We start from the raw sequence: 17041 nt of genomic DNA on the forward strand, positions 1-17041 counted from the left end.
TGTAAATCTCTGTAGAACAGATTCAGACATAGCTGTCCATCCCCAGTGTCCTTGTGCTATGTCACCATCACATCCAAAAGAGGAATTAAGTATCCAACACCATTAGCTGTGCACACTTGCAGAGTTTTTCCTCATCCTGAAAACCAGCTGGAATATTGTGTTCACAGTAACTGATGCTGCTCCATTTGCCTCCAGCAGTACCAGCCCAACCCACCCTCTGTAAAGTTTTTCAGGATACTTCAAACATGGGTGATGCTGCAGACAACTGAAGTCTGTTCAGATCCTATTGTAAATGTTGAAATGTCACATGCTTTCTTTTTTAACATGGTTACATCATTTATTCTTCTATTATTTGTTTTTTCCCTGGTCCTTGCTGTTAATCATGGCAGTATTTTTAGCACACAGATAACAAGGGGTGCTTTGTAGCCTATAGTTGTGCCACAACAAACTGCCTGCTATTCTCTCATTCCTTTTGTCTTGTGTTCCAAATGACTTTGGTTCTCTGTGTTCTCTAATACTGTACACATCTTTAAAAAGAAAAAGGCAAAAAAGTTACTTCCTGTCTATTTTTTCTCTTTTTTTTTCCCCTGATTTTTTTTTTAGCAGAAAAGCAAAGCCAGTTCTCTCATTGTGGTGGGTTTTTTTTGCCTCTCTGGTATTTGTAGACCTTTCCTTATGGCTGAGCACAGGCAGGTTTGTACTTCCCATGCTGAGGGGTGTCAGCTCCACTGTGTGTGTGGTGGGCAAAAGCTCTCAGCATCTCAGGAAAGGCTTGAAAAGCACACAGGTCAGGGCAGCTGCTGAGCTGGAGCAAAGAGCAGCAGCCACTTGAAACTATCAGCTCCCTTTTCAGCCAGGGTGGCCACACTCAAGCTCTCAAGTGCTTTGTGTTGCACCTTATGGCCACAGAACAGATAAGGAGCTGCTGGCTGGCTCTGCCCTCTGTCCTTGCCCTGGGAAGAGGAGAGTGTTTGGTTCCTTGCCATTAGAATCTTCCAAGGATGAATTTACATTTTTGAGGCCCAGATGATCAGTGGGAATGGGATGGAACAGGGTCCTTTTAGGATCTCTGCTTAAGGAAACAGAACTTCATCCCCTGAATATAAACAGAGAGGAGTGGAATGTTATTACTGAAAAGTTTATTTGTGATTCTACTTAGATGCAAGGAAAAGGGCTTCTGTAGGGCCATCCCTGCATCCTGCATCCTTGCTGGAGGGACTTTCTCTGTTGTACAGCACAAATCCTGCCAGGCTTGGATTCTTCTGTCTTATGTCATTAATTTTATTTTTTTTCTGTTTTCAGCTAAACATAGCTAAAACATAAAAAAATGCATATTTCTGAGGGTGCTACATGAGATGTGTGATGGGCAGATTGTTTGAGTTTATCTGTCCTTTGTGAGCCTCCTGATCTGCCTTCTGTTTGCTGACTTGGGGATTTTGTACTGAGGATTTTGATTTTGCCTGCATCTAACACAGAGGATTGGAGCTTTTTCAGGGGTTTAAGGGAAGGGAATCTCTGCTACAGAAATCAGAACTGTAGAGGAAACGAGCCACTAACTTGCAACTGTCAGAAGTGGTTTCTTGTCCCTTTTGCTGTGGTCTGCCTTAAAAGTAACTATCAAAAATGAGATTGTGCATCCCATGGCTGAACTGGCAGCTTGGGTTTTCTGGAAAAGGAGACCTGTAGCATGGGGAAAGGGATTCTCTGCCCTTATTTTTCTTCTTAGCTCTTTCTTCTGCACAATATTTTGTGGTGCATGCATTTGTGTGCATTAAATGTGTTTCCCCCAACAAGGTGGTTTTGCTGTTGTTAATCCTGCAGAGAACTTGTGTGAATTTGTGTTGATGTTTGTGGCAGGAAAATATAAAATCATGAACTCGGGATTGTGACCTTTCTGCAAAATCAAAGGGGAGAGATGTTAAATTGCAGAAGGGAACAGTTTTAACCAGACATAAATCTCCAGCAGTATTAGCAGAAAAATTGAACAGTATAGGTCAAGTAAATTGATTTTTGTATAAGTATTCTCTGTTCTAGATTTGTGATGACAGGAAAATCTACATTTGACCTCTCTTCTAGTGCAGTTATTTTGTGAGAAGTACCAAACACTCGAGCAAGGAAAACAATGCTTTGTGTTTAATGACAAAAACATGAATAGAGGCTGCTCAGTTTCCCACGTTTCTCTCGAGCTGTTCAACCTTGACCTGGGTAAACATTTGTCTTGGGAAAATGCAGAGACATTCTGGTCTCCATAGCTGGACCATACTTGCCCTTTACTACTACTGACATTTTCTGCAGTGATTTTTGCTACATCCTGAAATACTGCATCAAATATTTAGTTAGGTAAACAGCAGAACAGATTAGAAGTGCTGCTTGTACCAGTTGTTCTAAACAATGGAGCTGGCACTGGGAAGGTCTGTGTGGAGCACATCCCCTGTGGTGCCAGTGTGGCAGAGTTTTGGCTGTGCCTGGAGGAATTCTAGCCGTGGGGATGGCTCCAGGCTGAGCCCAGCCCGGTGCCTGTAGCCATCATCAGGATTTGCTGAGGGCAGCTGGGCTGTTGTGTCACCCTCGGGGGGACAATGAGGGTTAATTGGCCTGATCCATGTCAGTTGGAAAAGGAAGAAGTTGGGTGAAATGGGTAGGTCTGCTGGTGAGATGGACAAGTAGCCTCTGCTGTAGAATGCAGGTTCCTCTATCAAGAATAAAACTTGGATGCTTTGGAATGATGATTTCAGCTACTTGTCTTGCTGGTGGAAAAGATGAAGCAAAAGGGAAGGATTTAAGAACTCTTTGAGTCAGGAGACTTGGAAATCTCAGTGTCTGATCTCTTTCTATTCAGCACTAAGCTCTCCTATTTACTTTTTACTTCTATAAAATTTAGCAGCAACATCCTCATGATGAAGTCTTTAACCTAGAAATAGGAATAAATTGGGACTATGTACCATGGACTAAAGTAAATAACTTTTCCATCTGGGACTCAAGGACCTGCTCTGAGGTATTAAGATGTGGGCAGAAGTGGAGACACTGGAGCAGATAAGGATTGGAGTGAATATATTGCTGAAATATATTGGAAAAACTGTCCAAGGGAATGAAATTGAATGTGTGTGCATTAGTGCATGTTTAAAATCCATAATGGCCAGAGACATCCCCAAGGAGCCAGAGCAGCCAGGGGAGCTGACAGTGCTTCAGAAAGTGCAGATCTCAGCTCCTTGTGCTTGAGCCTGGGAGAGAGGGTGGGCCTGGGCTGTGCAAATCCCTCCTTGGCACAGGATGGGGGCAATGGTGTGTCTGGTGTGCTCCATCTGCCCAGGGCACACCGAGGGAGCCAAGGCTTGGAGGGCAGAGCTCAGAGCTGGGCTGGGTTCATGCAGAGCTGCATTTCATTATTGACAGCTGCTCTCTGATCTCCCATGTGTGTCTACATGCATTTGGAGAAACTGGCTTCTGAGGAAAGCTGGAATTTTAGTATTAATCTATTTCTGTTTGGTTTGGTTTTGCTTTTCATGAGCCACAGGCAAGGTCCTCTCCCTGTGACATATGTTGGACAATGTGCACATCAGGACATTTTCTGTTTTGCTTCATAAAAATTCCTATGCTGGGTTCACAGAATATCCTTTTGTATCACCATGGTCATCTGTCAAGACTAATTGTTAAGTATCTGCAACCAGGGTTTTCAGAAAGGCAGCTGGTTTCTTGCTGCCTTGGCCTGTCTAGAATCCTGCCAACCAAATAATGTGAGCCCTTGCTCCATGCTCATTCTCTCTCCACTGCTTAGTTTATTTTTTGCTTTTATTTGCTTTCTGCTTTTCTGTTTTTTTGTTGTAAGAGTTCAAGTCCTGTCCTCTTCTGAGGCTGTGTTTTCTGCTGAGTCAGTGCTGTTTTCCACCAGTGCCTTCCATGTGGCAGGCTCAGAAGTTTGGCATCATCTGTTTCCATTTGCTTTGCCCAGCAGAACAGAGTGGAAGCTCCAAGAGGGGCAGCAGCAGTTTCTCCCTCAGGATTTATCCTGATTCTGTTCTGTTTGTACTCAAGGAAGGCTCTCCCCTTGCCTGGGAGTTGCTGAGGAAAAGGTGTTTCAGATTAGCTTTACTTTTCTCTTAGATGTTATTTTGATAAGGATATATTTTTTGTTTTCTGTTCTGTTTCTCGAGTCATTATAATGGGGAATGCTCTTTATACCTCCAGTTTCCAGTTAGGTTATCAGCTTTTTTATCAGGGTTTGTATCATTTTCATTGCTCATTTTATTCCATGTGATGGGTATAGATGTTCCATTTGTGTGTCCTGAAGAGTTTATTTCACTTGAAACTAAAGAGCTTTCCTATCTGATGGTATTCCAGGCAAGTACTTTCTTTCCCATGACATAATAAAGATTGTCCAATTAACTTCTGCAAATTTCTTTGGTGCTTTCAGTGTGCCTTAAGGTAACTTTTCATACACCTAGGGAAAGAATGAAGGCTGTTTCACCAACAATCTGTAATAACATTTTTTGCAACATTCTTCAAGCATTTACAATATTCTGTGCAGCTCCACTCACTACATTTTCAGCACGATTTCGGACAAACTGATGAACACATCTTTTTTGAGGCTGTCATCTCTTACATGTTTTTCATTGATTTTTCAGAGTTCATGGGCTGGCATCATCCAGTCACTTGAAGCCGTCTTGTAGCTTGGTTTTGTAACTGCAGTCTTAAAACTGTCTTTATAATCTAGACTACAAGAGGTCTTTTTCAGCCCTGTAGAAGTGGAGAAAGACCATTATAAATGCTATTTGGCTTTGTGATTTTCCTTTTCTAATTATCCCATTAGCACACTGCATTTGTCTCATCGTTTTCCATAATTGCTAATAAATAAGATTATTTGTGAAACTTTCACTGGAGCCCATTAGAATAGTTCTGGCAGAGATGGAATTCTTATCGTGTCAGTTCTGCTTCACAAAATCTTCAGGGCAGCTAAACTCTAATGTGCCAGACTTCAGCTTTCTTGTAGTCTGTTGGCAGTTATTTAATCATTTCCAAATGAACTCTTTGCATAGGTATTTTTCAAAAGAGAAACCTTTCTCTCAGAGAGTGTTGCAGCAGTTGTGCTCAGCTGATTGTGTAGAATACATGAAATATTTTTCCCTTTGTGAACCCAGATTTTATCCTGGTGACTCCACCTCCTTCAGCAGTCTTGTACAGTGCCAGAAATGCCATAGGTTCTTTTCTCAAAATAAGCCATGGCTGCTGATTATGTGCCAGTAAACTTACCAGTATGTATTTCTTGGTTGGTTTCGGGTTTTTTGGGTTTTTTTTTTTTGTTGTTGTTTTTGTGTTTTAATGAAGTATTTATTTTGGTGGCTTAGCTCCTTAGAGAACAGTACTGGTCATGAGTTGATCACCCCTTTTTGGAGATCTCTCAGCCATGTGATGCTCAGTGAGTGTAACCAGATTTAAGCTGATTCAGAAATGACAAAATGTGTGATTGGAGGCATTTTTGTGAGCAGTGCCATTGTGGGAGTTGCTCAGAGATGAAGCCCAGCCTGTGTTGGTGACTTTTAGTGCCAAGGCTCAGGAGGAGGTGGGGACTTGTCCCTCTCTTGTTCATTGTGTGGAGCAGCTCAGGGAAAGCTGAGTCCGAGGGGAGCCCTGCTCTGGCTGGCTTTTCCTCATGGAGAATTGTGTTTAAACTCAGAAATGCCTCAGGGAAGCAGCATTTTCTTTCCTTCCTTGAAGTTACTCATGAGTGATAAGCAAGGGATAACCAGGCAAGGGATGTGTGTTTGCCATGTGTTCTGCTTGTTCTTGCCACTTTGTGAAGAAGTGGGCAGAGGGGTCAATCAGATCAAAGTTGGTAATCCTGATGAATTATGTCACTTTCTGCAACTCTACAGGTTTTGGCTCTGCTTTTACAAGTTAGTGCACGTTTCTGTGTTCCCCAAATTGGGAAGAAAACAAGGATTGCAGAGCCCTGTAGGTCAGAGGATCACACGCTCCAGGGGCTGCATCTGAAAACTGCAAAGAAAATGTCCAAAAATTATTAATTTAGGGACACCACAGGCTGCTGTAGATCAGCAGTGGGTTCACATAATTGAATTTCAGGCAAACCATTCCAGCCTAAGGGTCAAATTATGAATAAATATAAGACAAAACACACCATCTGGTGAACCATGCCTAATGTAACTGAATTAGTTTTTCAGTGGATCTCAAGGCCAGTTAAGTAGCTTATCCATATTTCTCATTGCTTCTTACTAAATGGCACATGCAGAGCTTTTCTCTTCCTTCTCCCCCGTGACCCTTTAACCTCTGAGTCGTTCAGGGGTGGGTGGTGGCTGCTCTGGCACTGTGCTGAGGGTTTTGCTGGAGTAAACAGGCTGCTGCACCCTGGGTGCAAAACTCTAATGGTTTTGGAAGTGAAACCAGTGAGAGACTCCAAGTCAGAAATACAATTTAATAGGAAAAAAAGAGAAAAATAAAATACATGCAATAGTACAAAAGAAAAAACCACTGACAGAGTCAGAATACAGCCTGACACCTGCTAGTTAGGGTGGTGGTAACAGTCCAGATGAAGTGGTTTTGTTGAAGCAGTGATTCTGGTAGGTTTTGTCCTCTGGAAACCAGTGGGTAAGGGCAGCTCTGGTGCTCCAAATCTCAGTTTTTATCTAGGTAGGAAAGGCTTGGCTCCTCCCCCTGGCTGGAGCATCTCCCAGTGGGATGATGTAATTTTATCAGCCATGCACTGGGACTCAATGGCCCATTAACAGGAGATATCTCCTGGAGGAAGGATGGGTCATGGGAAAGGTAAAGAACATTGCCCCACCTGTTTTTAACAGCTGGCCCATTAGCAGAGGATATCTCCACAGAGATAAGGATCACTGCCCCACCTGGTTTCAGCAGATGGTGATAGAATACACACTTTTGGGCACATTTTTACATTGTAACCTAGGACACAAACACACAGGGCTAGAAAAGCATCATTTCAATTCCCTCGAGTTCCCTGCACAGTGCCCTCTGCTTCTGGGAGGGTCTGCAGGCATCAGGGATCTCTGGGATGATCTCCTGCTCTATAAGTTATGCCCAGAGGTGAAAGGAGCAGTGCTGGATGTGAAATGATTGCTGTAAAGTCTTGCTTTGTCTCAACACTTCATGATTTTGCTAGAAAATGAGTGGCTTACTCTAGAGCTCTGTGGCTTTAGCCAGATGAGTTTTAGAAGGCTGAGAAAGCAGAAATTTTCTTTTACTGCGGATTTCCAATGTGTTCTTCTCCTGGGGGGGCAGGTTGTTTTTTCTTACAGAATTGTTTGTACATTTATACAGAAAATAGGACAGTCACATTTTTATAACACTAGAGAAATAAATGGTGAAATTTTTGGAGTCTCAGAAGGAGTTTGTACTTGCCAGTATGTCTCAGAAAGGTGTTGCTGTTTTAGCCCTTGTTGATCAGAGTGGAATTATTCAATCAGTACCAACAAAAATGATTAAAAAAATGCATGGCAGGTGACAAAATATTTCTGCTAAGAAATTGCTGTCTTGATGTATAGTCTATAATTTGTTTTTTAAAAAGTGTGATCACAAAATTAGAAACATCTCAGCAAATGTGTATTCAATTTTGTAGACAGTGAATTTTTATTCTTCTGCATATATGGCAGCTCTTAAGGTTGTGTGACAAATGATTTCATCAAAAGTAGTTTTAGTCCCATATAGATGTTTGCTGCATTTCCTGGATTCCTATGAACTGAATATTAGGCTCAGATTTTCACTTGGCCATGAGATGTTTGATGTTCAGTTTATCCCAAAATTAAATAAAAAATTTGATGCTTCTTGCACAGCTGTGTTGGGTCAAATACTCAAGCAGAGAACAGAAAGTTAAAATGAAGAGAGCTGCACTGAGATTAAGCTCAGGTTCCAGGCATCTTGAATTTCCAGCACAGGTGATCCTGAAATGCTCAGTGCATGTTCCAGTGCTGGGGTCTTGCTCCATAATCCCTCAATAATACCTGGAAAAGCTGCTCACAGCATCCTGGCTGGTGGGGTCTGCAGCAACAACAGCCCCCTGTTTTTTGGGGTTTTTTGGCTAGATATCACTGCTGGTTAGATCTGTCCTTAATGCAGCTCCTGCACTCATTTGCCAGGAATTTGAATTTATTTCTATTTTATTATTTCATATGGCTTTTTTTTTTTTTTTTTTTTTTTTTTTAAGGCATATGTAACTTTGAGAAAACCCTGTACCTTCCTTCCTTTTCATATTAGGAATTAAAGAAGACGCATTTCAGAACATCACCTTGCTTTTTTAAATAGGTGTTTTTACTCAGATGTCTTAATTTATCTTTATTTATTTATGAAATAAAAACATTTGCCTTCAGTTGAAATGCAATCCCATATGTCAACAGCATTTCACTTTTTACCTTTTCTTAGATTTGAGATGAGCCTTACCTAAGATCTAAAAAATTGATATTGTTCCTCTGAAATACTGAAAAGCTGGGTTTGGGAGGCTATTGGCTTTATCATATGCTTTTGGTTTTTTGTTGTTTTTTTAAAGGTATCACAGATTAGCCTGATCAATCAATGGAATAACATTGGCCTGATGCTTGAGGTCTGGATGAAAATCCTGTCTGCACAAGCTGTTCCCTGGGCTCCAGTGTAGCAGTTACTTTCAGGATTGCTCCAGTGACAATATTTTAATACAACTTTCCTGGACATTCCTGCTGACATTTCTGGGTTTAGTTGGAATAAAGTACTAGTGCTGTAACCAGAGTTAACAATTCTGTACTACAATATTTCAGTTAAATTGCTGGTTATTAAATAAAGCAAGCCAATTTCTGATCTTACTTAATGTACATTTCAGGATCTGATGTATGTAATGTAATTCAGGATCTGATGTCAACAAAAAAAAATGGTTTAGATAGTGCAAAGAAGTAAGGTAATCAGATTATCTTTCAGGAAATGTATAGTGTTTATTTCAGAGTATTCTAACGTGGTGCAGGGATAGTAGAAGGATCTGCAGTGTGCAGGGTGGTGGTTTGGGTCAGAGGGACAGAATGTGTGTTTCTAGTGCAGCCTTTGGTCCTTGGCTGGGATGGGCTGGGGGAATTGCTCCCTCCTTGCTGGGTGTGCAGCTCTGAGCTGTCTCCTTCTCCTCAGGAGCTGTAGCCCCTCTTCTCTGAAATCACCATCTCCTCATTCCTGGGAGTCTCTCCAGGCTCAGTTCTGGCAGATCTCCCACTGAGAACACACTGGACAAACACAGCTTGTAACCATGTTTTTTAAAAAACTGATTGCACACTATGCATCATCGAGACAGCAGTGTCTAAGCAGAAATATTTTGTCACTGCCACACATTTTTTTCACCATTTTTATTGATACTGGCTGAACAATCCCACTCTGGTCAACAAGAGCTAAACTTTATCCTGGGTTATAGTGACATAAGTCTCCAGAGAAATTCCAACAGTTCTAACCAGGGGTTGAATGGAGAGAAGCCAAGAGCAGTTAAAGGGGAACTCTTACATTTTGCTGCTGTTGATGAGCTTCTGATCAGACAAAGCAGAACTCACAGGGAATCCCCAAACAGACTGGTGGAGGCCAGTCTGACCCATTAAATGAAATTTCTCCTGTTTTAAGACTAGGTGATCTCAGGAAGCTGTGTCACATGCCCCTGTACATCTATAGTGGGTCACCCTGGGTTTGTTTTCACATGATGAACTATGCTGAGCATTCAGCAAATAATATCATTTGTGAATAAAGGTAAAGGCCTGTCCCAGTGTCCCCAGCTGGTCTGGCAAGAGAACTCCAACTCACACTTGGATTATGAACCTTTTTCAAATTACACTCCCCCTTTCATTGGAATTTGCTTGAATCTCATGAAACACAATTTCTGTCTTAAATTTCCCGAGTTTTGCAATAATGAAAGAGAGAATTTTTGGAAGCCATCAGCTTTGACTGCTGCAATGGAAGAATTTAAGAATGTTAGTTACAAAGATTCAAATATTAAATTATGAATTAAGCAAACCTCTCTGTGGTTTATGAAATTGCTGTTGGTTCATGACTTGAATAGTTTGAAGTGGTAAATGATACTGCAAAAAACTGTGACTTTTATTCTGGTTGCTGTATTTAAAAACATAAATATTTATAAAAAGTTTTATTCCCATTTACAAAACATTTTCTTTTTGTAAGTCCCCTGTAATATGCCTTTTGATTCTGATGGATATGGTTCCAGTCACTGATGTGTTGTTTTTTGTTTTTCAGTTATACCAGCAGAGTTGTTTCCAATGGACTGAAGGCACAAATTAATAATCCAGAACTGAAAGTCAGAGGATTGGATCCACTCATCAACAACTTAATTGATAAACTTCAGCACTTTAATCAAGTAAGTAATTTTCCAAGACAAAACCATTTTATCCTGGAGCTGAAGGTGAAATCTCTAGCTGGTACTACTCATCATATTCCATCTTCCAGAATTATGGGCCTGAAGCAGCTGTGGGGTGGGTTTGTGCTGAAGGCAGAAGATTGCATTGTCCCAGCTGGGTCCAGCAGGGCAGAATTCCCTGGGAGATGCTCCCTGGGTGTGAGGAGGTGCAGGGGGAACTCCTGCTCCCCACAGCTCACACAGAGCCTGTGTGAGCCCAGCTCTGTGAGCCCAGCTCTGTGAGCCCAGCTCTGTGTGAGCCCAGCTCTGTGTGAGCCCAGCACTCTGTGAGCCCAGCTCTGTGAGCCCAGCTCTGTGTGAGCCCAGCTCTGTGTGAGCCCAGCACTCTGTGAGCCCAGCTCTGTGAGCCCAGCTCTGTAAGCCCAGCTCTGTGTGAGCCCAGCTCTGTGTGAGCCCAGCTCTGTGTGAGCCCAGCTCTGGGTGAGCCCAGCTCTGGGTGAGCCCAGCTCTGTGTGAGCCCAGCTCTGTGAGCCCAGCTCTGTGTGAGCCCAGCTCTGTGAGCCCAGCTCTGTGAGCCCAGCTCTGTGAGCCCAGCTCTGTGTGAGCCCAGCTCTGTGAGCCCAGCTCTGTGTGAGCCCAGCTCTGTGAGCCCAGCTCTGTGAGCCCAGCTCTGTGTGAGCCCAGCTCTGTAAGCCCAGCTCTGTGAGCCCAGCTCTGTGAGCCCAGCTCTGTGTGAGCCCAGCTCTGTGTGAGCCCAGCTCTGTGAGCCCAGCTCTGTGAGCCCAGCTCTGTGTGAGCCCAGCTCTGTGTGAGCCCAGCTCTGTGTGAGCCCAGCTCTGTGAGCCCAGCTCTGTGTGAGCCCAGCTCTGTGTGAGCCCAGCTCTGTGAGCCCAGCTCTGTGTGAGCCCAGCTCTGGGTGAGCCCAGCTCTGTGTGAGCCCAGCTCTGTGTGAGCCCAGCTCTGTGAGCCCAGCTCTGTGTGAGCCCAGCTCTGTGTGAGCCCAGCTCTGTGTGAGCCCAGCTCTGTGAGCCCAGCTCTGTGTGAGCCCAGCTCTGTGTGAGCCCAGCTCTGGGTGAGCCCAGCTCTCTGTGAGCCCAGCTCTGTGTGAGCCCAGCTCTCTGTAAACCCAGCTCTGTGTGAGCCCAGCTCTGTGTGAGCCCAGCTCTGTGAGCCCAGCTCTGTGTGAGCCCAGCTCTCTGTGAGCCCAGCTCTGTGTGAGCCCAGCTCTGTGTGATCCCAGCTCTGTAAGCCCAGCTCTGTGAGCCCAGCTCTGTGTGAGCCCAGCTCTGTGTGAGCCCAGCTCTCTGATCCCAGCTCTGTAAGCCCAGCTCTGTAAGCCCAGCTCTGTAAGCCCAGTTCTCTGATCCCAGCTCTGTGTGAGCCCAGCTCTGTAAGCCCAGCTCTGTCAGCCCAGCTCTGTGTGAGCCCAGCTCTTTGAGCCCAGCTCTCTGATCCCAGCTCTGTAAGTCCAGCTCTGTGAGCCCAGCTCTGTGTGAGCCCAGCTCTGTCTGAGCCCAGTTCTGTCTGAGCCCAGCTCTGGGTGAGCCCAGCTCTGTGTGAGCCCAGCTCTCTGTGAGCCCAGCTCTGTGAGCCCAGCTCTGTGTGAGCCCAGCTCTTTGAGCCCAGCTCTCTGATCCCAGCTCTGTAAACCCAGCTCTGTGTGAGCCCAGCTCTGTAAGCCCAGCTGTGTCAGCCCAGCTCTGTGTGAGCCCAGCTCTCTGTGAGCCCAGCTCTGTGAGCCCAGCTCTGTGTGAGCCCAGCTCTGTGTGAGCCCAGCTCTCTGATCCCAGCTCTTTGAGCCCAGCTCTCTGTAAACCGAGCTCTGTAAGCCCAGCTCTGTGAGCCCAGCTCTGTGTGAGCCCAGCTCTCTGATCCCAGGTCTGTAAGCCCAGCTCTGTAAGCCCAGCTCTGTAAGCCCAGCTCTGTCAGCCCAGCTCTCTGAGCCCCACAGCAGCCCCAGAGCCCTGGAGCTGGAGCCAGCAGGTTGAGCAGAGATGGATTTTCACTTGGAGCAGGCGTGTTTTCCTGCCAGCCTGCAGGATGCTGGCAGCAGAGGTGTTTGCACTCCAGCCTGCCCCTCGTGTGTCCCCATGGAAGAGCAGAGGAGCACGGGGGTGTGAGCAGCAGCAAACCCACCTGGCTGGGCTGTGCAGGAGGAAGAGTGACCTGCACAGGTACAGCTGGGGAGGAATTGCTGTCAGGGTCTGGGAGGTTGTGCCTGTGACTGGAGTCACTTACTCCTGGAAAAGTACAATTCTGCCTTTCCTCTCATCAGCCAAGGGTGGTAAATCCATAATCTAAGCTGTAATTAGTGGTTTTTGTTAAATCTTGCTTGTTTCTAATATTCTCCTATTCTGAAGGCTGCAGTTTAGGATTCTTTGTACCACACTGATTGATTTAATTCACCATGGGGGATTACAACAACCAGTGTGATGCAGTGCTTAATATTGCACTGAAATAGGCATTATGTGGTCAGATTGATGAAAAGGATAATTCATTATTTATCTGTCTTCGCATGTTAATTTACTTTATAAATATTAGATACATGTAATAGTGCTCTATAAACACTGACAATAGGAAATAGTTAGAAATAGATTAAATCAGAAGTAGTTGTGTATTGGAAATTCTATTTCTTTGTCTGCTGTAGAAGAATAAAAATCTGTCTGGTTTGAGCTGCATACCAATTTTCTTAAGTTACATATATTTTAAAAGCAGTCTCAAAAAGCAGAATAAAATCCAGCTCTTGGTTCTGTCTGTAAGTTGGAAGTGTTGCTTTCTGGTACTTGTGAGGGTTTTAGGAGAATATCTTCGTTAACTAAATGTAACTCCCATCAGATTGAGGTGCTTAGCAATAATGGATTCCAAGGGTGAAGGATTAAACAGAATACTGATTATTGCCCTAAGATGGTTTGTTCTTAAGTACTTAGAATAATATAAAATCCTTTGATCATAATTTTAGTGAGATTTCTTTGGAGATCAAAGCATCAAAGAAGTTGCTAAATATCTGAGGCTTTCACATTCAACATCAAACACATGTAGCTGTTTTCTACTTCTTGGATTTTTGTTTCAGTTGTGATATTATTGTACAAATAAAAACTGACACTGGAAAGCTGATTAAATCAGGAGTTTAAAGTGTCATCAATAGTGTGCATAGACTGCAGAGTTATGCAGAATACCATCACTAATTTAATGGACAAATTTATATTTTTCATGAGGATACATTTTAAAAGGTTTTTTTAGTAATGTGTAGGGTGAAATTTAAACACAGCCCAGGTAAGGTGTTGTTTTCTGGAGCAGTAGTTGCACACAGGAGCAATCCCAGAGGGGCAGGAAGCCTGCAGAGCAGAGAGCAAAGCCATGCCCACAGTGTGCATCAGAGGTGCTTTGGGGAGTCTGGGCCCCTGCAGTCTCCTACCTCTTAGATGATATTGCTGAACTCCCCAGAAGAAAGCATACCCTTGGATAAGAGAAAGGTGTGATTCCTTTCTAAAGGAATGTCATTTCTGTCTCGAGAAAACGAGCATCTGTCCCTCAGGAGCCTGGACCTGTTGGCTGTCACCCTCTCCCTGTTCTGCAGAGCTGTTTGGAATCAGAATTGCTGCTGCTGGATCAGTGTGCTGAGGCTGGGGAGTGCTGTCAGCTACAGCCACGTTCAAATCAACAGGATTAATTTTCCTGAAAGATTTCCCTTGGCTCAGCAGTTCTGAACAATTTCTGGAGCAGATCTAATCACTGCTGTCTGGGATGGTTTCTCTTCCACCTTCTTCCACAGCTGGAGCCCAGCTCTTCCTCATCTCTCTGAGCAGCAGGGCTGGCACTGGCCAGGCAGAAATGGCAAAAAATTCCCTCATTCAAATCCCAACCTGACTGGCTCTGCCCTTTCTTTGTTAGCTCCATATTATGTCCACAAAGGTAAAAGAACTAATAACTTCATTGACCCTAAATCCCATGGGTTTGAACAAAACTCGTGTCCTGCTCCTGTTGTAGCTGGTGACCCAGCTCCAGCATGGTACAAATTATCTGCATGCAAGGCATCTTCCATTTCTGCTGTCATTTAGGCTGAAATGCCACTTTGTTGGAGATTATAGCAGCTCCTCATTTTTTTTTCCTGTGGGACTTAAATCCTCAGCACACAGTTGTTATTTTTTTTCCTAAAATGATTATGCAAATAGCAGGCTATTTTATATCCACTTGGCAAAGCTGGAAGTAAAGTAAAATTTAGAGGATATTATTCAACAATTACTGTTATTTGCATCCCTGACAGATAAGTTGGTTGAAGGGTTTATTGTAGTGGCTGATTCACATATCAATAGAATGACTGAGCTACAATTTATGGCAACTCTTAGTAATGCAAAAACAGATCAAGTGAAGTCCCAGGTTGATTTGAAAAAAGTGGCAGAAATAACATCTTTTCATCTCTCTTTTTGTGAATAGAACACAAATGGTAAACACAATGGTAAACACAATAATCACCCATTGCAGCTTTTTTGAGTACAAAATCACACTTAATTGTTTTAATGCTTTTCTTCAGCCTAATGCTTTTCATAGTTCAAACTAAACTGGTTCTCAGGTCAAGGTTAAAAATCTTCAAGGATCAGTTGCACTGAAATGAGAATGCTGGGAAAAGTGACAGAGCTGTTGCTGTACATTTATTAGCAGGGAGATACCAACATTCTCAAGGGATTATAATATAATATAATATAATAAGTATTATACAAGTTTTACTTATTTGGTTTTTGTCAGCCTCAATCTACTTCTGACAGGTTTTGTGAATCAGTGTGTTTTGCTCTTGTCAGAGGTGAGTGCTTAGGGCATGGCTGTAGTTCAAGACAGTTCAATAACCCAGTGCAGAAAATGAGAGTAAAGTCAAAGCAAATCTCCCTGAACGTGGACCCATGTATTTTATTTTCTTTTTCTCTGCCAAAGTCTCATGGACCTGCCAGCTGAGCTAAGAAATGCATGTAACTTAATTCCTTTCAGACTCCTATACAGAGGATTCTGTTCTGAACTCTGTTACAGAGTTCAAAGCAGCAGCACTGTGATGTTTCATTCCAATAATATGAGCCAGCCATAATTTAATCTTGAAAGTGAATTTAATTGAGTTATACAATAGGGAATAATACAATAAATAATTTAAGTAGTACTTAATTTAAAAATGTGTATTTTTTTGGACATCTATAAAATTTATTACATTGTAGAGGTTTTTATATGAGATATGAGTGGAGACAACTGGTTTGATTTCCAGCCAAAGCTGTAGCTGACTTGGACTAGGACTCAGAATTTTCTGTTTTCATTTCATTCAGTGAAAGCACAGAAGGAAAGGCATCCATCACCTGAGACTGTTGCTTTCCCATTTCTGTCCCCTGGTATTTCAAAGCCCCAGTAGCTTAGAGGTAGCACTGCTTGTCCCCACATCCCTCCCCAAAAGAAAAGGGCATTTTCCCTCACAGACACAGCAGAGGTGTCAGTTCTCCAGAGCTTTGCCAGGCTCAGGCACAGAGATGGATCTTGCCCAAGCTTGTCTGCAGCTCAGGTAAAAGGCATTTTTCATTGAAGCAAACACCTCTGCAGCTGTGCTGGTCCTTTTGAATTCACCTCACTGTGAAGGCATTAACAGCCCTCCCCAGCTTTGTCTCCCAAAGCAAACAGCAGTGATAATTGAATTAATACCACAGTTATTGGCTGATTAATGATAGCACCAAGACATGCACATATAGAGAAAAATACAGACAGAATTAATGAAACCTGAAACAATTATGTTTAAGATCTTGTGAAGACCAGGAAAGACCAAATGAACTGGATTGTTTTGGGTTTTTATTTCCTGCCCTGCTGTATAAAAATTGTTCACCCAATAAGCAAATAAACTATCATCTCAGATTACTTCACCAGTTACACAAAGTTTGTTTCTCATCCTATTTTTTTTAATGTTTGTCCTTATTAGATTAATGGGCAGTTTTTCTTCTCCCCTGCTAAGTCAAATATGTCTTTGCTTCCAGATACAGCTGCTGAATGTTCAGCTCTTAGATAAGTTATGATCTTTTTCATAGTCCATATGCAATGAAACAATTCATCCCAATGCTTGAAACCATCCAGTTTACTCAGAGACTGAGAATATCTTTCTCTGTGTGGTCTCTTCTGTGTGGTTTTCTGTTTCTTAGGAAATATATATATACTTATACATAAAAGCAGAGCAGCTGACAGTGATTTAGTCACTGGGCTGTTCATCTGGAGATGTGGGATCTCCTCATTCAGGGCTGGGCAGATCCAGGCTGTGGGCAGTGGTTTTCTTCTCTCCAATCCTCTTAGATTTTAAAAAGAAAATAGTTTGGAAGCTCTAACCTTGCTTCTGTTGTGGCACTAAAATTCCTGTCAAAGCCAGAAGTTTGTCCATGAATCAGAACAGGAGAGTTCTTTCTAGTCCAGTGCACTGAAAAAACATCACTGGAACATTGTTTTATAGGCAGCATATGTTAAAATTGTCATTTGGTGCTAATTGAGATACATATCATCCCTGGCTGAAATCAGTGAACTTCTGCTGGTCTGACAGCTGCAGGTTATTTGTTTGGTTTTGTTAAACATTGTGACTTGAGATATAATTAAATAATTTTAATTAGGATTGAGAAATTACCTTTTAGTACTAGAACCAGCAGCAGGATTTCAGTAGAAACAGTAATGTGAAATACTGGCTCCACTAAAGTAGAA

General features: G+C 42.9%; 1 protein-coding gene across 3 annotated transcripts in view; it reads left to right on the forward strand.

Moving 5' to 3' along the window:
- LOC130256852 (glypican-5-like) overlaps window positions 1–17041 on the forward strand; it is a 323662-nt gene that overhangs the window by 173470 nt on the left and 133151 nt on the right. For all 3 annotated transcript variants that reach the window (XM_056498925.1, XM_056498922.1, XM_056498924.1), the window contains one exon: window positions 10219–10339. In XM_056498925.1, the coding sequence (XP_056354900.1) occupies window positions 10219–10339 (121 nt within the window). The remainder of the gene's footprint in view (window positions 1–10218; window positions 10340–17041) is intronic.

Source organism: Oenanthe melanoleuca, chromosome 9, assembly GCF_029582105.1.
Source record: "Oenanthe melanoleuca isolate GR-GAL-2019-014 chromosome 9, OMel1.0, whole genome shotgun sequence".
Taxonomy (NCBI): domain Eukaryota; kingdom Metazoa; phylum Chordata; class Aves; order Passeriformes; family Muscicapidae; genus Oenanthe; species Oenanthe melanoleuca.